This window comes from Phoxinus phoxinus (genome assembly GCF_949152265.1).
Source record: "Phoxinus phoxinus genome assembly, chromosome: 17".
NCBI lineage: Eukaryota > Metazoa > Chordata > Actinopteri > Cypriniformes > Leuciscidae > Phoxinus > Phoxinus phoxinus.
The window spans coordinates 26,911,919-26,933,904 of NC_136892.1; the positions used below are offsets into that span (position 1 = coordinate 26,911,919).

At 38.9% G+C, this 21,986-nt stretch overlaps 1 protein-coding gene across 4 annotated transcripts in view; it reads left to right on the plus strand.

Moving 5' to 3' along the window:
- arhgap24 (Rho GTPase activating protein 24) overlaps positions 1–18,940 on the plus strand; it is a 122,792-nt gene extending 103,852 nt beyond the window's left edge. For all 4 annotated transcript variants that reach the window (XM_079584975.1, XM_079584977.1, XM_079584976.1 and 1 more), the window contains 7 exons: positions 3,991–4,113; positions 9,801–10,008; positions 12,459–12,591; positions 14,363–14,436; positions 15,315–15,436; positions 15,526–16,600; positions 17,414–18,940. In XM_079584975.1, coding sequence (XP_079441101.1) covers positions 3,991–4,113; positions 9,801–10,008; positions 12,459–12,591; positions 14,363–14,436; positions 15,315–15,436; positions 15,526–16,600; positions 17,414–17,657 — 1,979 coding nt within the window. In that variant the 3' untranslated portion in view covers positions 17,658–18,940. The remainder of the gene's footprint in view (positions 1–3,990; positions 4,114–9,800; positions 10,009–12,458; positions 12,592–14,362; positions 14,437–15,314; positions 15,437–15,525; positions 16,601–17,413) is intronic.
- Positions 18,941–21,986: the final 3,046 nt, after the last annotated feature.

Below are 21,986 nucleotides of genomic sequence, written 5' to 3' on the forward strand. Positions count from 1 at the left end.
AAAGCTGGTTCATTATGAACCCTTGAGAACTTGTCACTCACCCGCTGCGAAGTAGAGAGGAGCCGAAAGATGGACGGCGATCTCAGATCTTTAAAGCTGCTGTTTACAAAGGGGTGCTGATCCTAGAACAGGTTTTATGGGTCGCCTCTATGGATCTATACTCATGGGACAAGTCTAGTTTAAAGAGGCACATTAAGGTTAATGTACAGCCAGGTGATGGAGGGGAGAGAGCGTATGGGTCATAGATCGTTGAGTTCATTTGGAGAGGAAGGTAATCTATTAGAGTATCTGTAGGTATAAGAGTGGGGTCATGGGTCTCTGGAGTGAACTGAAGTGCTGATTAGAGCTGGGTAAGATGGCTGAAGAAAGAGTCATGGGGTAGTTGAAGCAGTGCTGTTGTTTGGTATAAGGAAATGCAGTTAGGCTGGTGGTATTTATTTCATGCCATTGTTTGGTACATTGCTTCCATTTAAGACGTTGTTCTGGATTAGAGAGTCTCATTTTATGAATGGCTTCCAGCCCCTTGAACCAATCCAAATGCTTTTTTTTTTTTTTTTTTTTGCTGTACTGCTCATTGTACCTGCTGTACCATTTTATTTTCATTGTTTACCAATTAAATCCATTTTAATCCAGTGAATGTGAATGGGGATGTAAGCCGTTGATTTCCAGAAATATCAACAAAAGCACTATAAAATAGTTCAGACTATCTTTATGGTGTAATTAGTCTTCATGTTTATGAACATATACACATTTTGACTATACTGTACAAAAGTTTGGGGTCTTTTGTAAGATTTTTTGTTTAAAATAAATTAATACTATTATTGAGCAAGAATGCATTAAATGCGTGATGTCTTCTGTTTCAAATACATTCTGTTATTTTGAACTTACATCAAAGTGGTGGTGGTTGAGGAGAGACCCCCTGATATGATTGTAAAGCGCTTTGGGTGTACAGTAGTACATATGAAAGCGCTATATTAATGCCTCATTCTATTCTATTCTATTCTATTCTATTCTATTCTATTCTATTCTATTCGTTTCTAAAGAATCCTGGAAAACATTGTTAATAGGAAGAAATGTTTCTTGTTTACCAAATGAGCATATCAGAATCATTGCTGAAGGATGATGCTGAAAATCACAGGAAATTCTAAATTTTCGATTAAAATAGAAAACAGTTATTTTAAATTGTAATATTAGCCTATTTCAAATGCTTTGATGAGCATAATGGACTTCCTTCAAAAACATAAACAAAAATCTTGCCCAAAATGGTAGTGTATGTCTAACCTGTAATACCAATTGGAGCTAAAATAGGTCTTTAGTTTATAATCATGCCCTCTCTATTCTCTAATCATTGAATTGGAGAAATTGACCTATTTTTAAATGTCCAATGGTTTTAATGAACCAAATGTGAAGTGTGAAATGTAATTTCAGATTCCTTTCTGTAGCAGTAACCCAACCAGATCACACTAAATGCGTCTCTATAGCACGCAGTGTGTTTATCGTGCAATTTATACGCGGAAATGAGTTTTTATGTGCATAGGATATGCATGGGTTGGTTAGGGTAGGTTTAGTAGTGGTGTGGGGTGCGTGTGTATTATACGTTTGGGTAGAATTAGTGGTGTGGGGTGCGTGTGTATTACATGCAATTTAGTGCGTATCAAATGCACGCGAAAACTGCGTATAATATGCACGTAAAAACTAATTTTCGCGTATAAATTGCACGATAAACACAAAGCGTCGGCTCACCAGTGTCTGTCCTTTCATTTCTAGGTCTTTGGCCTCACTGATAAAGCAGCCATGCATTGCAGCTGAGAGGAATGAGCTGGCTAGCACTTCTATACATTCTTTCTCTCTTGGATGAAACAGGTGTCGTGTTAATTGGGAAGAGGCCTTGTTTACTGCTAGATAGAGTCGTTTACGATTGATTTAGCCTCCTCTTGGTCCTCAGACGGTCTGTTCAGGCCTCTTGTGTGAGTGTGCATGTGTGATATGTGCTCAAGTGGTAGGAAGATGAGACCGCAGCAGATGGTGTGTAAACTGTGTTCTAGCCGGACCCCTGTCGAGTCTGCTCTTTGTTGCACGCACGCATTCCTATGTGAGCGGGTCGGTGCATATGCCATGACACTTTAGTCTTGGCTTAGGTTGGCGTTATCTTACTCTCCATTCATCTGCTGCCTCGGGCGGTGGGCTGCTGCTCAGCATTCCAGCTTTTGTCTCCTTCATTTCCATTTGTAAAACAGGTGTGGATGCCAAAACACCAGAGCAAGTTTACCAAATGTAAATGAGATGGGTTGTGCTGACTTTTAAGATTTTTCTTGGAATGGCTTTGTGTTGTTTTAGTAAACGAAAATGTGTCTTAATAGGTAACATGGTTGGTAAAACTACTCTTTCATAATGAAAGTCATTTACATGTCAAATACTGTACGTTTTTAAAGGTAGTGACAAAAGGTCCAAAATGTTGCAAAATGAAAAAGTAATTTGGTGCAATAAAATTTGACTAAACTAAACTATAAAATACTTTATATAATAATATATAATATAATATGGCCTGACCATGCTTGTTTCTTCTGAAAACCTGATGAGTTTGCATAAATGTTTTTTGGTCAAATACTCCATTGCCATGTCACTTAGGCAGATAAAATAGGCAGAGTTTGTAAATTTAACCCCCTGTTTGGTTACCCAAATGAATTAAGGCAGTCATTTTACATAGCCTAAATAAAACAAATCCAAATATGACAAGCAAAAACAAATCTAACAAAAATAGGCCACTCTTGGTTGTGCGCGAAACATTTTTAATGGTTGCCAAACTAATCTTGCTGCAGATGAAAATCGATAATCAAGACAGCGGCGAACTACACAAATGTATACAATGAATAATTTATTCTTTCACTCAAATCATATCTCCATTAACTCTTAAAAATCTCCCTCAGCACGAATCGGACATGTCAGACATGCTTTTGAAGACTGGTAATCATCTCTCTCTATATAGATGAGGGACAAAACAAGATGTATACGATTCTCTCTTGCTTTATCTATCTATCTATCTATCTATCTATCTATCTATCTATCTATCTATCTATCTATCTATCTATCTATCTATCTATCTATCATATATCTACAATTGATTAAAGTCAAAAAGTTATTAATTTAGTCGCTCTGGAGAAAACCGTGATGTCATCGTCCAGCCTAGTTCAGTTCTCATAAAATGGTGTCAATGCAGGCAGATCAATATTATTGTTGAATATTAAATTAAATTTGACATTTAATGTCCCCAACTAAGTAAGCCAAGCCAATGGCAACAAAGGTGAAAAAGGTAACAAAGGCGACAGTGGCAAGGAAGAACTAAAACTCCATCAGGTGGCAGAATGGAGAAAAAAAGTGATACTTTGTTAAATTTAGTCTATTGTTAAGACTTTTTTTTACTGTAATATTAATATAGAAATGTAGCAGTTTTAACCTAAAGTAAAAAAGTCTTTATTTTCAACACTTTTTCTATCAAAGTTGTCATTTTAATCCCGTGGGCTGGCTCAAATGGCCCATGCTGTTCTCAAAAACAAGAGACACCTCATTCCCCAGCAGACTAAACATGTGACGTCACCTCACATCCACCGAGACAAACACATGGTCAAAAGTCTCAGGCTCAGCTCCGTGTCAACACACCTGAACATCTGTAAATAATGGCTTTGAGTCAGGGGTTAATGACAGATTACAGAAGTGTCAGTGAGGTTTAGTACACAAAGGCATCTCATCTTTCAGGACGGAGACCTAATTGGTCGTTGTCGTGGTTTGTTGAAAGGAAAGTTTTGGGGGCTGAATGTGAAGAGGAATGAGATTTACCTGGCTCTTGCAATTGAAACTGTGTATATGAATGATTTTTGCTATATTTAAAAATTTCATGTCAAATTGTGTTTTATTTTTTATTTAAATGTGGAACAAATGTTAACATCTCAAATCAACAAACATCTGACCATTATTTCAATTTTCTCTCTTTAGGGGGCGACAGGGAGCGAATGACATCCAACCATGAGACGTACCTTCTTATGGCCAGCACACAGAATGACATGGAGGATTGGGTGAAGACCATCCGCAGGGTGATATGGGCTCCGTTTGGAGGAGGTGAGCTTCTGCAACCAGTTTGTCAGAATAAATAAGCGTTGGTTAATGGTTATAAAGAGGCTGGTCACGGTTTAACTTTGCTTTACTTTCACAGCTCAGCTTTGATATATATTATACTACTGTATCCCCTGGTTTCACAGACAAGGCTTAAGTCTAGTCCCAGACTTAAATGTATGTTTGAGCTGTTTTAACTGAAAGCAACTTGAACCGATATATCTTAAAAGATGTCAGTGCCATTGTTTTGTGTCAAGACTCGCACCAGTAATGTTTTCTTTCTAAGGCATGTTTATAAAAGCTACTTAAATCTGTTCTAATTGAACTAAGGCATAGTATAATAAAAGGGCTAAATCAGCGTTATTCATGAATCAGCGTTATGAACAAATCAGTTGAGTGAATGAATCAATGACTTACTCATTTATTTGTTTGTTTGATTGTCTATTTAAAATTATACAAGTTTTGCATTAGATAAAATTAAGTCCTTACATCCATTTGGATTTTTGCATTGCATTTATTGCTATTTTCAATATTGTAATGCAAAACAAATATTTAAAAATATTATTATTTTTTATTGTAAAGTATTTAGACATGTATAAGTTTAAAAATAAAAATAAAATAAAAAATATATATATACATAAATGTAGCAGTGTTTTAAATAACCTAAATTCAAATGTCCTCATTCATTCATTTTGACTTTTATTCTATTTTAATTCTGTCAATGTCGGAATTTTTTTTTTATTGAACTTTTTAAAATGATTACGTTTTTAGCAATGGTTTGGAGTAGAAACAATTATATCATTAGAAGCTTTATGATTTTCTTTAGTTTTTACTCAAGTTGTATCTCTGGGTCAAAGTTGGAACAGGTTGCATATATTTAAAGGCTCAATAGATTTCATTTATACAAATGTTATTAGGTCTTTGAGATAGTTTTCAGTTTAATTGACTCTCGATGTGAGTGGTGTAACTGCTGTTGGGTTATCCGTGTCTCTCTATGAGCGTGGTAATGAGTGATCTTGTTCATTGCTGTGTGGGTGTGTTCAAATGTGTGTTATTTTTTTCAATCGCGCATACAGCACCAACATCATTAGACTGCCCACTTTCCAATTTCGGCTTAAAAGGTTTGTTCACCAGCCTGCAAGAATGACTCATCCGTCTGAATGATCCCTCTCTGTGTGGGCAGAAATGTGACCCGGCCTCAGTGTTGAGGGTACCAAGCCAGACTGACCAGACAGACTGCAGACTGACAGCATTGAACTTGCAGAGGCATGTTGTGGATTTTACAACTTGTCCTACATGATGTCCTACATTTTTCGTATAAAAACACAGTGTTTCATAAATCATTTGTTTAATTACTCAAAAGTCCAGTTATTTGTAATACCATGGGGCCAGCACAGTGCTTTCGTGTTTTTGTGACCGCTTTGTAATCTCTTTAATCTCCCAGTTTGTTTTAACCTATATTTCTACTCAATTGGTTTACTGGACTTTGACAAATGGAGACTTTGTTACGATGTTGGTGGCATTTCTGTGTACAGAGCCATTCAAATCTCATAGCCAAAATAATTAAGATTCCTTAGGAATGCATTTAGTGTTTACATTTGTAGTTGTGAAAGTGACATTCCCTCCCAAAGTCAGTTGATTTACCTGATAGGTCAAAGGTCAGTGAGTCAAACAGTGTACAATATCCCACTGTAGGGGTTCCGTTGGGTCTCACGACCACCCAGTTGCAGTGCGTGTGTTCTAGTCTCTTCTCCTTGACCTTTGACATCTCCGTCTCAGATTTGATTTGAGCATGTGTGTGCAGCTGCAACAAGTTGATAATTCATTAGATCGCAGTCGTTGTTTATAATCATTATCAGATGTAATTAGATTTTGACTTGTTAAATGTTATTTGGCTTTTGCAGTGTGATTACTCTTCTGTCACATTTAAGTTAATGTAGTTAATGAAGTATTGACTCTCTGAGGATGACACTTCCAGTGGGATTCAAGAGAGATCACATATTAGTTAAAAGTTTAACTTTGACTAAAAGTTTAACTTTTACTTTGACTAAACAAGGAACTTTGCCAACCTACATGTGGCCTATTAGACCCATAATGCAAGCTGTATACATTACAAAAATGGCAAAGTATCACCATATCAGAACATCCAGTGTCAAGTGTCATTTCATAATAAAGTCCCCCTGTAGTCAATACTTTCATCCCTTTACAACTAATCTTTGATCACCAAAATGACATATTTAAAAACAAATTCCTTGGAAAAAAAATTCTTCATGCCTTAAAATAGCTTGAATGTAACTCTACACCCTTGCCTCATTTAGTATACGCGGTTCAATGAATATGCAAATTAGCCCCGCCTCCACACACTCACACCAGCTCAGAGATCCACTCGCTGACGTGATTGGTTACAAGGTAGTTTGTGATGTTAGAAACACCAGCGATTTCAAACCGCAGTCTTCGGTTCACTGCAGTACTCAGCAATGGTGTTGACTTATGAATTTGCACATGGTTTGTCTTAAAGCATAATAAAAACACCACATAGACAAAAACACAACATTAAAAACTTGATTTTCAACACTTTAATTTCGTAGTAAGGTATGTAAATCAGAACTTTAAACCAATGAGATTTTGTTGTGGGCGGGGCATACCCAGCATGATGTGATACAAATAGAAAACATTATTGGTAAATGTTGCGACTGGTTAGAACTAAAACGAATTGCGTCATCACTGGATAAGACACATCCAGTCCTGGTTAAGATTCTCTTAGTCTCAAGCAATGTGGTAAGTGTTAACTAAAATGAAAACTATGAATCATTTTCAGTAACTGAAATAAAATATTACAAATATTAGAATGTAAAAAAGAAGCTAAAATATGTATGCATATTAAAATAACCTTTTAGCAAAAGGCAAAAGCACATAAAAATACTAAAAGTTCAAATAAAATGAAAAGGAAAGTCATTATTTTCTCATAATCTCCTCCTACCAATTTACATTAAAGATGAATTTGTTCAATTAAACACATCTAGAGCTCATTTAAATGCTCATTTGACTGTACTCGTTACAGTGTTTGAGATGTTAATCCTGCCCGTAAGGCTTAGACAGAGAATATTCATTCAAAATGCATGTTTTTATTCTTCATTCAGGAAGATCAAAGAAACAATCAGTCTGTGTTTAATCTTTTCCGCCAATGAACTGGAAGACCTTCTAGGCTGAGAGTGATTTGCCCACAGCCATTGTGGAGCTTTGTGCGGAGCACCGTTGTTCAAACGTCTACCAAAAAACACGGCGGTGTGAACAGCAGGAATGAGGGCAGAAGGCTGGGAACAGCCACAACAGACGATTACACAGCTAAGAGCTTAGCAACTTTTTTTAAAAACGCTAACCTATAAGGGGTGAAGAGTGGAGGGGGGTTGTTTTGGCCCTGTCGTACTCGAGTACAGGTCAGGTTTGAGCTTTGGATGGATGGAGCGGTTCGTCTCCTCCCCTTTTGAATCCAAACCTCCTTAAAGGAGGGAAAGCACTCTACTTCCAGACATACTGGAGAAGGGAACAGTTAAAATACAAGGAATAGCTTTAGGGCAATCTGACCAATCTGTGGACGAAATGGAGACAAGATGAGACGAAGAGAGGGGATCAGAGGAGTGGAAGGGAAGACCAAAGAAACTGCAAGAGGAGAGCTCAAAGGGTGTGAAACCGTAAAGAGGGATAAAAAGAGATGAGAAAAGACCATCAAAAAAAAGAAGAGACGTCCTCAAAGGAATGAGATGAGACAGGAAGACCTAAAAGGTGCAAGAGCGTAATGAGAGGAGAAGACAGTTTGCAGGGAGAGCCGGTCTGCCAGCTGCTCATATTCGATTTTCTGTAGGATAAGAGTCGCAGAGCAGCACAAAGAGCCCTGTGTGTGTGTGGATACATGAGGTCAGCAGAAAAGCCCTGGACAGCTTGAAGATGGCATGAAGTTGAGTGTGTGTGTGTTTGTACAGTGCTGATAATTGCCTATTGCTATTGTGAAGTCAAAGTCAACTTGACAAAAGACAACTTTGCCCAAATGTGATATTGAAGCCCCGAGCCGAGGATTCACAAACAGAGTGCTTACAGGAGATCCAGTCATGAGAAACCAAGGTGAAAGCCAGGAGAACTCACCGAAGGGAGAGGAAATCCATCAGGAGATTACCTTTGGCTGGAAGCACAAGTCTGATTCATCAAACTCTTTTCATGGGAAACTAGAAACTCGTGCTAGAGCTTCTGCATAAATCATTAAGAGTTGAAGCCAAGTGAATGTCTACATTCAGTTTATTTACTTTTGTTCCTACTGTGTTTTAGGCAGATCACTATCACACACCTGTGTGGTCACCGTAATAATAACAGACATTGCTTGTCTAGAGGTGCATCGTTGGACATTTCTGCTTTTATTCATCCAGAAAGGATCTATGTAGGAAAACGAACTATACAAAGCAAATCCTTTTTCTGTCAGCATTTTGAGTTCCAGTTGCGGTCCAAGTGTGGATATTCTCAAGAGTTACAATGTTCCTGAAGCTTTTCCCCAAGATTTTGGTTGAAGGAAACTCTAAAAGTACTAGCCGGGACTTAACGTTCTGGATGATATTCTTGTGCCATTGTGTTTTTGTACGGATATAGTGTGACTGCAGGCCACATCGGACTTCTTGTTGAAGATGCTCGGAGGAAGACAGTTCGGATGCACTTTCTTGCATCCTTTATTTTACTATACTTTCATGCACAGAAGTGTCTTCCGTAAAATTAAAAGTTGCGTCAGCTTCAAACATGGTGAGTCAGACATTCTTTTGAATGTGAAAAAGCAAAGAAAATGTGAAACATTGTTTCCTCTTTTTTCCCCCTCCATCAGCTCAGCCAGGAAAGGGCAGTAAATCCCTTCCTGTCTTCTAGGTTTAGTTGAATTTTGTACCATCTTGTACCCTCGTCTGAGTCCAGAGACCCGGAAAGCGCCACCGATCCAAAGCTTCCAGGAAGTCTGGCCTAATCCCCGCTCATATGCATGCCACATGTGATTCACGCTTGTTTTCAGCCTGACTGATGCAGACAAAAGAGCAGGACAGGAGAGGAAGTGTACGATTTTCTTCTCAGAGGGCATGACATGAAAGAATAGCTTAAATCAGGCTTCTTTAGCAGCTCTCTCCTCACTGGTATGGGGCTTCTTTTGTCTCTGATACAGGAGTAGGCCTACAGGGATCAATCTATATTTCCACTGGAGTTAAAACTCATTTTTAGCGCTCTAAAAGATCTGTCAAATAGCTCAAGACTTATTTTCCATAATAATATTACAAGAGCACACTAACTGAAAATATTCACATTTAATTTAGGCCTCTAAATTCAAAGCATTATTAAGGAAAAATAAATAAAGATTCAAAATAATTAAATATTAAATAAAAAAAACTGCAGAGCATAAATGTATTTTAACTGATTCTTTGCAACCTCTTTTAAAAATGCTCATTTTGATGTCTAAATTAGGATTTATGAGAATCATTTGATTAACAGGCATATGTAAATAATTTGATTATTGAATCTATATAAAGTTGTTTATTATATATATGCAGGGGTGTGTCAAGGTTATTGTGTAAAATCAGCAGAATTTTCCTGTATGTTGGCTTGTGTTTCTGAATTTTCCTGTATGTTGGCTTGTGTTTCTGAATTTTCCTTTATGTTGGCTTGTGTTTCAGGAATCTTTGGTCAGAAGTTGGAAGAGACAGTTCGATACGAACGACGTTATGGCAACAAAATGGCTCCCATGCTGGTGGAGCAGTGCGTGGACTTCATCCGCTGCTGGGGTCTACGAGAGGAAGGACTCTTCCGTTTGCCCGGACAAGCCAACCTCGTCAAAGAGCTTCAGGATGCTTTCGACTGTGGAGAGAAGCCGTCTTTCGACTGGTACTTGCTCTGTACACTTATAGGGCCCTATTTTAACGATCTGAAACGCAAGTGTCAAAGTGCAAAGCGCAAGTAACTTTGTGGGCGGATCCCGGCGCTGTTGCTATTTTCCCAGCGGGATAAATGACTCTTGCGCCCGACGCAAATGTAAAAGGGGTTGGTCTGAAGTAGCTTCATTATTCATAGGTGTGGTTTGGGCGTAACGTGAAATAAACCAATCAGAGCGCCATCTCACATTCCCTTTAAGAGCAGGCGCGCTTGTTCCATGGCGGATTGCTATAACGGCGGATTTGCCGGCGCACGCCAGAAGCGGTTCACAGCCGAGGAAACCGACGTTCTCGTCAGGGCTGTAAAACACAGAGAAGTGACATTGGGGATGATGGGAGAAACCCACCCAAATTAGCTTCGGTTAAACAGGCGTATAATTTGGGTAAATGTGTAGCCTAATCTAGATTTTTTTTTTTTTTTATCTAGATAGATATTTTTCACATCTTCACGGACACAACAATGATTTCCCTCGTGTGTTAATATTTTTCCTTGTAATAATGTATGATTTGCAAAAATGAAAACTGCTGCATCTGTTTATATTAGAGAATCAAAGTGGATGCGCGTTAACATTATGGCCAAGCACGCGCCCTTAAAATACCATATCACTAACGCGCAACGCGCCACTGTCTTTAGACTGTTTTTTTCCTGATCAATGGCGCAATTGCTTTCTAAAACTGGAAAATAGCACAATGGAAGTTTTGCGCCGGAACACGCCTTCTCTTTGCGCTGAACCGCCCCCGCGAGCGCAAGTTCATTCCCTAATTTACCGACGTGCGTCTGTGGAGGGAAAAGTCCGCTGTGCGCGGGTGCAAAATAGGAATGATACATGCGTCGGTGTTCAAAGTCAATTGCGCTGGGTGCAAGATAGGGCCCTTAGTCTCTGTATGAATTACTTCAAAAGGTGGTGTTCACAGCAATGCCATAATGAACCATTTTTGGTCCCCCAAAGAACCTTTCAGTGATCAGTTCTTAAAAGACGTGGACTTATTTTACTTAGTATGAAGAGCATTTTGAAAGTCTAAAGAATCCTTTTCCACTATGAAGAACTTAAAGGTTCCCAAAAGGGTTTTTTTCAGCAATGCCATTGGAGAAAAAATGTTGGTTCCCCAAAGAACCTTTGAGTGAACTACTCATAATCCATTTTTTTCCTTAGTGTGAAGATCATTTTAATAATCTAATAAAACCTTTTGTGGAATTGAAAGGTTCCAAGGCTACCAAAGGTTCCATGATGCAAATAAATAACCTTTATTTTTTTGGCTTTTTGCTTGATCAAATTGATTTTCTTTCTTCTCATATGTCTGCCAATACAATTAAGCAGAACCTAAATCTGAAATATGTATCCACACATTTGCATTTATGAATTAGCAAGACAAAATCTTCCCTTTTAACAACACCAGGTTTTTATTTAGTCTTTTTCCCCCTTTTATATGACTTTCCCCAAATGACCTATTTTCCATTTAGTGTAGATGTTTATCCATTCTTAGACTGAAAGTGCAGTATTTTGTCCATTTTAATGGAATGTCTCATTACATTACATTACATTAAAATGTAGACGTGGACACTTTCTCTTTCGGGAAGAGCTTTCTCTGTGCTTCCATGATACCAAACGCTGCAGATAACGCCAGCAGCTGTTTTCCAGTTGATTTACAGTCTGTGATTTTAGCGATGGCTGTCATAGCTCCACACAGGAAGAGACACCAGGAAAAGCACACTGCATATTTAACACCGTTCGTATTTAGATCTTGTTGGTGTCTGAAGCAAAGGTGATAATTATAAAGGTTCATTGCTCAGAAAATACATTTGGCGGTTACATTATACATGTGCCGGCTATTCCTGTACAGCCCACCCAGGAAGTGACAATAAATCCAGCGTGTTACGGCGTCACCACAAGCCCAGGTCCTCTGCAGGGCTGTTACAGGGCTGATCAGTGACGGCTAGTACTTGCTTTGATTTAGTACCAGCTTCCTGTTACTCATCATTAGATACACTGGTATACAGACACAGGGATGTCCACATGGCCCACAATCTCTCTTCAAGTGTGTGTTCACACTTGTAGTTTACTATGACTAAATTATACATTTAGTCCTGGTTCGCTTGCTGTTCACACTGTCATTTTTAACACCGAACCCAAAGATACAAAACAAAACAAGTTCACTTGTAAGCGAACCGAGACCCTAATTTTCATGGGTCTGGATGTTAGCGTTCACTCTTATTCAAATGAACCACACTATTAGAGCAATTGCAAAAAAGTTTATTTGAATCGAAGTGTGAACACACCCTTAAAGTGTCCTACACTGTTTTACATGCTTTGTCTTCTTTAATGTTTAAAACTCTGGATGCTTCTAGCTTTTCATTGGTCACTTTAACATTAACATGTCTACACTTTCCATCTTTCTCTGCAGTAACACAGACGTTCACACAGTGGCATCCTTGTTGAAGCTGTACTTGAGAGAGCTGCCTGAGCCGGTCATCCCGTTCTGTAAATATGAAGAGTTTCTGGCCTGCACCAAACTCCTCAGCAAAGACCAGGATGAAGTGAGTCACCTCATAACACTTTTAATAAAAAAACTAAGGCATGAATGGTTGACCATCACATTGCAAGCATGCGACTCCGTTGTACTTACTGGTACTTAGCGCCGGTAACATAACCCAGTACTCAAAAGTTTGATTAATGTCATTAATGATGCAGGTTGCCAGATACTACATACGCTAAAAATGTTTTTTATATTGTTGAAAGAAGTCTCTTGATCACTAAGGTTGCATTTATTTGATCAAAAATAGTGAAAACAGTTATTTTGTGAAATAGTATTACATTTTAAAATGGCAAAGCTGAATTGTCAGCATCATTACTCCAGTTTTCAGTGTCTCATGATCCTTCAGAAATTATTTGAATATGCTGATTTGCTGCTCAAGAATCATTTTTAATTATGATCATGAATACAGTTGTGCTGCGTAATATTTTTGCGGAAACCGTTTTTCAGGATTCTTAGATGAAGAAAACAAGAAACTTCAAAAGAACATAATTTAGACCTAGTAAAAATAATATTTTGTAATACTGTCACTTTTGATCAGTTTAATGCATCCTTGCTAAATAAAAGTTGTTGTTTTTTGCATAAAAAAAACTAAACTACTGACAGTTTAACTTTCTCAGCAAGTGTACATCAAATTGTTGGAAACGTTAAGAATACAATGTGTGTATGCATTGTGTTATGAATTTCTTTTAGCCACATTTTGGACACGTGTTTTTGTTCACATGTATATTTCACTCCTTACTGTTTAAATAGTTTTTTTTTTTCTTGCTTGTTGTTAGACTACTCGATCAACTTAGGTAAATTAAAATGAGACAAATTAGGCCTAAACTAAGGAAGTTTAGTTCTGATCCTGCTGTTTTTTGTCATTTAGTGTTGGTTTAACACTTAGTTTAACAGACTGGATAAAAGTAAAGGATGTTATCTTTTTCATAATGCGTCTGCTGTAGACTCAAGGTATCGTTGACCTCTTTGGTGCCATTTCTCTTGCTATTTCTCCTTTCTGTTTGAGTTTGGTTCCCACCAGCAGGCTGAGAGAATGGCATATGACTCATCACATTATTCTCCTGCAGTCGTCTTTCATCTTGCACACATCCATTCTTTATTTTCTCTGAGCCTGAAGAAGAACGGGTCGACCCTGAGGAACGGAAACAGACTAATTCTGACTTTAAAGTTCAACTTTTACCTTGCGTAAATCACCAGTGCCTCCAGCCAGAGGCTTTTCAGGATAGAATCAAAGTGCACGATGGGGTTTTGCAAGATTGAATTTAATTTACTGGCCCAAGGTTTTGAACGAGATTCGTACCTGTGAGAAACCCTCGAGTACGGTACACACAAAGAATCGTGGTGCGATGCCAAATGAAGCTGAAGGCTGCACTGGATCCATTTGTGTTTGAGAAATAGCTTTCTCATGTGGTGCTACAAAGTCATTTTCCTCAGAGAGAGCCTGCAGGGAAAAGACATATCAACCATGATAAAAACAGATCTGGGACGGAGCGCATCATTACATCTAGACAGTCATCAATTGTTAAACTCAGTGACCCATGCCTAGACAAATAGCATAGTTATAACAAAATAAATTGCAATATGAATATTTAAAGTCAATTAGGAAGAGTTTTAAAAGCAATGGGACAGGTTAAAATGTCTTTTGATTTAGTAAGTCTTTAAAGTATGTATATTAGTCCAGATCATTTCAAATTGAATTACAGAAGTCGGTTCAAACTAATGCATATATTTCCTTTTTTTTTTATAATTAAATTTTTTTTGTCTTTATACAGGGAATGAAGGAATTAAAAGGGCAAGTAGAAGGTCTACCTCTGGTGAACTTCAATCTGCTTAAATACATATGCAAGTAAGTGATTTGTTGTGTTTTATTACTTTGTGGCTCATCACTATATGCATTAATGTTGTGAATTTTTCAGGTTACATGATTCTGCAGGTTACATTGTTACGCCTATATATGGCAACTCTCTTTATAAGTGAATTATAGAAACATTTACTTAACAATAATAGTCTTTGAGTGAGTCAGTGAATTAACTCACTCAACGGCAAAAAATAAAGGAGCAACAGCACTCTTGTTTGTTATGCATTATATTATATTTTAAGGAGCCCTATGACATGCGTACAAAGTTTATATATATATATATATATTTCTGACCACGTATTAAGAATTTGTTCCTTGTTTTAGTAAATCAAGGCCACAAATTAAGAATGAATTCCTGCAAGTTGTTAGTTTGTTCCCTCTTTTTAGTAAATCATGGCCATGTTGTACAGTACAGTTTGGACCTGAAACAAAGGAACAAATTATTACAATGTGGTCACGATTTATTTAGTAAAATGAGGGATTGGATTATTAACTTGTGGACACAATGTATATATTTTTTCCACATCATGTGCTGGGCTTCGTATAAAATATAATCTTTTTTCTTTTTTTTGCCACGATCAAGTTCCATCCAATAAACCAACCAACAAATAAGTAAATATTACTACGTGGATATTTTATATTAAGTTAACCATGTGATAATGGGTATTTTTAAATAGTGTAAAAAAGTGCCATGATATAAAATTGAGTCATACTGCTCACCACTTCATTTTCAGTTACTCTTACATTTTTATGTATTTACATATTTATTTGTATTTATTTATGTCTTTTGCTACACATTCAGATGTGTACATTCAGTTGCAGAAATCTCAGTTGTAAAGTTAAGACCCTTCTTTCTTTGGATTTAGGTTTTTGGATGAAGTTCAGTCTTACTCAGGTGTGAATAAAATGAGCGTACAAAACCTGGCTACGGTTTTCGGGCCAAATATTCTGAGGCCAAAGATTGAGGACCCGGTGACTATAATGGAAGGTAGGTCTTTATGTCCTTATCTCTAACTCCAGACGGCTCTAAACTGTGATTATTTTAGTGTTTGAGCATTCTGTTTGTCGTGTGTTCAGGCGCAGTCCTGGTCCAGCAGTTGATGGCCGTTCTGATTGGCCGGCATGATGTTCTTTTCCCACCCGAAGAGGACCAGACTTGCACCCTGGAACTGGTTAATAATAACAACAATGAGACGCAGAAACGGCCTACAAATGGTCAGCTACAAAACAAAGAGAACAATAACACCAGTGGGGTGCGACAATGCACCTGGGACGCCCCCGAATCACCCACCCGGGCTCCTCTGGACAATGGCTCTCCCCGCTCGGGCAGCCCGCGTAACGGTTTTACCGGACAGCGATTCGAGGTGACCCGCAGTCCGCCACTGGCGGTAAAAAAGAACCCGGCTTTCAGCAAAGGCAGCGGGATTGTCACTAACGGATCGTTCAGCTCGTCGTCATCGTCCTCATGTGACGCCAATCAGGAAAAGCCTCAGATTCTACCTAATATGGGCACCCTGCATGCCCGTCGGACGGGTGCGATAAAGGGCTCGGGCACTAAAATGGGGGTCCAGAATGGTGTCGTTCGAATGGGCATATCCAGCACTGACGTGACGATTGGGACTCTGAACGGGCGGAATGGACTCTGGGTGCCCAATGGTCACGTTACAATGCGCGAGGTTAAAAGTCGAGACGCCGAGCACCAGCAGAACCGCCTGTCCACATACGACAACGTCCACATCCATCAGCAGCAGACGACACAGGCCAGTCTGAGCAGCAGCTGTGAGGACAAGCAGAGCGTGGATAGCGCCACATGGTCCACCTCGTCTTGCGAGATCTCCCTACCGGAAAACTCAACCTCATGCCGCTCCTCTACGACCACGTGCCCAGAGCAGGACTTCTTTGGCAACAACTTCGAGGACCCTTTGTTGGACGGGCCAGTACAGGAGGACAACAGACTGGTGGCGGACGACAAAGAGCAGCGGACCAGTGTTGGAGGAGGCCGGGGAAGCAGAGGAACCAGCAGCAGCGATAACAGTGAAACGTTTGCCATCACAAATGGACCGACCAACCACAGTGCACTACACAGCCTAGTGGCCAGCCTCAAACAGGAAATGCTCAAGCAGAAGAATGAATACGAGGCCAGGATCAAGAGGTGAGAGCCATGTTTAAACATAAAATTAACTTTTTTGACTTAAAACTAATGGTACCAGGCTACTGTTTGCCTTTGTGCTTGTCTTTGGTTGGAGATAGATGTTTTTCACTGTTTTAATGAAATTGAAAATGTATAGAAAACAAATGAAAATCTGTGATGAGAGATGCTGCAACAAATCAGTTTCCATCTACTAAATGTTTTATGTGATCTATAGAAGAAAACCCCAGAAAAATGGGAAAACACCAATAAGTCACTTTTCAAATGTATTTTCCCACTTATAAAATAAAAATGTCTCGTATATAAAATAAAAATGATTATGTCATTGTAATAACAATAAAAAATACATGTTTAATTACACATTTACTTCTGTTTTATTAAGTGGGAAAATACATTTGAAAAGTGATTTTTTCACTTTCATTCTTTGGGTCTTTTGCATAACTTAAAGGGATAGTTCACCCAAAAATTTAAATTCTGTCATAATTTACTCACCCTCAAGTTGACAGTCAAACCTGTATGAGTTTCTTTCTTCTGTTGAACACAAAAGAAGATATTTTAAAGAATGTTGGTGAACAGACAGTTGATGGACCCCATTGACTTCCATAGTAGGAAAAAAAGATACTATGGAAGTCAATGGGGTTCATCAACTGTCTGGTCACCAACATTCTTCAAAATATCTTTTTTATTTTTAAATAAATAAAAATAAATGTGCTTCATGATAGATTAACTTTCACCTAAATAAACCTTTGAAGTGTTTTATTAACCTATCACATTACTAATAGTGTATTCACTAACCCTTTCCCATCTTCTCTGTAGTCTGGAGCATCGGAATCTAGAGTTGGAGACAGTGATGGCGAATCTACACGAAGAGCTGGACCAAGAGAAGAAGAAATACACCATGGTGGAGATCAAGCTGAGGAACGCCGAGCGAGCCAAGGACGATGCAGAAAAGAGAAACGAGATGTTGCAGAAAGAGATGGAGCAGTTCTTCTCCACCTTCGGAGACCTGACAGCAGACCCGCGGCGGCCCGACAGAGCCAACACCATCTGGATCCAGTGAGTCTGTTCATCCAGAGGACAGTCTATTATTAACATTACACTGTGTGGGCTGTTCTCAGACAGAACGTGACGACATCAGCCTTCACGGCATCTCCTCAGCCGCTGTCGCCTGTCTGAGCGAAGCCCATTGAGCCGAATGTTCAGACCAGTTGTGAGATTGCTGTCGGATTGAATTCATAAAGAAAGATGATGGGATGACGCAGATTGGCTAAGGTGAAAGATGAAACCTAAAGAAGGGGATGTGACAGAAAATGAGTGTCAAACAGAAAGAAGTGGATTCTGACTGTAAATAATGAAAGAAACCTTTGCTCTGAAAGCCAAATCTTGGCTGTTACAGCTGAATGTGAGAAAACGAATGAATTATGAGAACGAACAATGAGTCTTAGATGATGGGAAACTCCTGAAGGACGACAGAGCCAGGAACGTCACTCGTATTTCTTCTCGTGATCCAACCAAACGTGTCCTTGAGCTGTCGCGCATCCTCTTGTGTATATAAAGGCGAAACCATGTTAACGATTCCACGGTGAAAAACAAATGTCTGTATAAATGCAAATTAATGTTTAATGTACGTACTGATATTTAAACAGAATTCTCAATGTGTTACGTATACATTTTATATCAAGGCTTTTCCTTGCACTTACTGTAAGCATACGAGTTGCTGTTGTTTTCAGTATGGTACGAATATGAGATGTGGCAAACTTTTTGAATATCGTTCAGTCTTTCCTGTTGCTTTTTTGCATAAATTTACCACTGAAAATAAACATGTTCTTCATCAGTATTAAAAATTGGAATTTTTTAAGCATAAATCTAACAATTTAGGGAGGTACAAAATACAACTTGTGGCCAGCGGTGCAACAAAAATATATACTTTGAATAATGTCTCAGATAAATTGTAATGGTTTCAATGTATTTTTATTGGGAAAAGACAAAAATACTGATGGAGAACGTGCTTTTTTTTTGCAGTGCATCCCGTTATGACCAAAACCAAGTAGACAAGGAAACCTGTAAATACTGGTGAAAACAGAGCAAACGCTCAGCCTGTCTTTGTCATTCGTGCCTGTCGCACATCATTTGCTTTCAGCGGTGCTAGACGAGAGGAAGTCTGTTAAAATGAAGACTAAAGACTTGACTATTCGAACCCGACGGGGTTTGTTCATCTCTCGGACCACGTGTCTGTGCGTTTGGGGTCATTTGCCTTGTCACAGCTGTCCATGCTTCTACTGTAGCTTGATGCATTCAGTGAAATGCAATGAAATTAAATTATGTGACCATTTAAACTGTCTTAAATTGTCTGGTGTTATTGTATCAGTCGCTGGGGCCGACCGCACATGAAATCTGTGTGTGGTCTGATGTGTACAACCACAAAATGAACTTATGAATCAATACAGCATACTCCCAAACACATTCTGGACATTGACTATGAAAAATCAATATCCCTTATAGTGAAAAATTGTGATTTGCTTTGAAATGTCCAATTGTTATAATTCTTAAATGCAACATTAAACACACAGAATGACGCAGAATGCAACAAAATCATGGGGATATTGACCCGATCTTGTTGTTCTTATACTGGGTGGGCTTTCATCTTTTTTTCCCAGTTTACAGTGTAAAATGTATTTGCTGGTGTTGATGTTCAATTAGGCAGAACATTTCTTAGCACAGTGTTGCAATCTCAAGTGTACAAAAATAATTTCGGACATCATTTACTCAACCCATAGAACTCAGAAGAAGAACGCAAGCATCAAAAGTGTGTTCCATTTGGTTATATTCCAAGTCATTCTCTACCAACATTTCTATTTTTTGTTTTCATCCTGTATTTCAGGTTTATTTAATTACCAAAAAAACATTTGTAATAATTATAGTTAATGATAACAACATTGGTTTGGAATTTCAAGAAGGTTGATTAAATGACCATTGTTCTTTTTTTTGGTGTTCTTATTAAAGGTACAGATATGTGTAGAATTCACGAACCCTTGTTATTAGCGACACCGGTGGCCGTTAAGTGAACTGCAGTAATAAAAAGACTTGCGCTCGTGCAGACGTAACGTACAAGAGACTGAACGTGTCAAGGCCTGTCAAGTTCTGTTTCGTTCTTCGCTACAGGAAGGAAATACGGTACTATACGGTTATCCAGACCACACGATGGCCTACCCCTAACCCCGCCCCTAAACCTACCCGTCACTGGGGTTTAGACCAATCATACGATGGCCTACCCCTAACCCCGCCCCTAAACCTACCCGTCACTGGGGTTTAGACCAATCATACGATGGCCTACCCCTAACCCCGCCCCTAAACCTACCCGTCACTGGGGTTAAGACCAATCATACGATGGCCTACCCCTAACCCCGCCCCTAAACCTACCCGTCACTGGGGTTTAGACCAATCATACGATGGCCTACCCCTAACCCCGCCCCTAAACCTACCCGTCACTGGGGTTTAGACCAATCATACGATGGCCTACCCCTAACCCCGCCCCTAAACCTACCCGTCACTGGGGTTTAGACCAATCATACGATGGCCTACCCCTAACCCCGCCCCTAAACCTACCCGTCACTGGGGTTTAGACCAATCATACGATGGCCTACCCCTAACCCCGCCCCTAAACCTACCCGTCACTGGGGTTAAGACCAATCATACGATGGCCTACCCCTAACCCCGCCCCTAATCCTACCCGTCACTGGGGTTAAGACCAATCATACGATGGCCTACCCCTAACCCCGCCCCTAAACCTACCCGTCACTGGGGTTAAGACCAATCAGGGATGACTATACGGACTATATGGGACTAAAAGACAGGTGTGGTCCGGATAACCGTATAGTACTGGAAATACATTTGCAGCGATGCCTATTTTTAACGAACATTCATATGCAGTTCAACACCACTGTGAGCATATTTTCTGTCCAATCAAATGGTCTCTAGAATCTAAAGCTCTCTGGGGATTAATATCCTCGTCATTTTTCCGCAGTAAGGGTCCGCTTGAATGTAAAGATCCCATAATGTATTTCACCCTGAACCCATTAGAAGACACACCAGGGGGCCTGCGGTCTCCATCCTCACACCAGCAGCACATAGAGGGAGTCTGGCTCACACACTCCGCACCTTTCTTCACTGCATAATAGGCTTAAAGCAGCCGGACAAAGTAAACGCAGCCCGCAAATTCCATTCTGAGCCACAGATGACAGAGAGGAGAGGCGTCCAGGAATATTTTCACGCCAAGCTTGATCTGAAGAATACGAACCTCTGGAAGCTGGAGAGAAGCACAGATAATAGAGTGCTTCTCATGCAGGGATCGGCCTTTGTTGGAGAGTCAGGTTTTGTTCCATTTTATAGAAATAAACCAAATGAGATGGAAGTCCACTGTAGGTAACAGAGCTATTGAGATGATAAATATGCTTCAGTCAAGTGTGTGTGTGTGTGTGTGATCGTGGTATTCCCTACATTATGGGTACCAGATGTCCCCACAAGTAGTAAATTTTGACCTTATGGGGACATTTGTTGGTCCCCAGGAGGAAACAAGCTTATTAATCAGACAGAATTATACTTTTTGAATATCTAAAATAGCAGAAAGTTTTCAGTGATAGGTAGGGTTCGGGGACAGAATGTTTGTACAGTGTCTATGGAATGTTTTTACGTCTATGATATGTCATTGATTATGCATAATTGTTTCGAAAAATCATGTTTAAATATGATGCATCAGGCTTTTGAGGAACGTTTATTTGTTCATCTCTCAATCATTGTTGTATTGCATTGCATTAAATAACACACACACACAAAAAATAACTATGGAGATTTAATCATAAAACTAAGCCTTTAAATATATTTCTAAGACTTATTATTGGAGATATAGAGTAACAACTGATATTTATATGCATTTTATGTAATTAGTCTCCTATACTGGTATTAAGATCCCATTGATTTATATTACAAGAATCAGAATGTCCTCTTTTTGGCTAAAGTGCTCAGTTTGGAGTTGTTGTTTTTTTTGTCCTCCAATGAGCTCCATATTTTTTCCTCTATATGAGCCATGATGTATCAAATATGAAACTCAACAAAAAACACATGAAAACCTTTCTTTTTTATCTTTTGTCTAAATTATTTTATGTAAATACTAATTTCAGGCTTTACAGGGTTAAATTGTCTTTAAAAAAAGAGTTGTTTTTGCAAACAAATGCTGCGAGTTTTTCTCACAATGAATTTGATTTCATTTTTGCAGTCACTTTTAAATCATCTGGGTGTCGAGGTGATTTATAAGCAGTAGATATAGACAGTTCAGCTGAAGTTCACACAGGTGTTCAAGCACAATTATTTTATCATTCAAAACATTAAATCA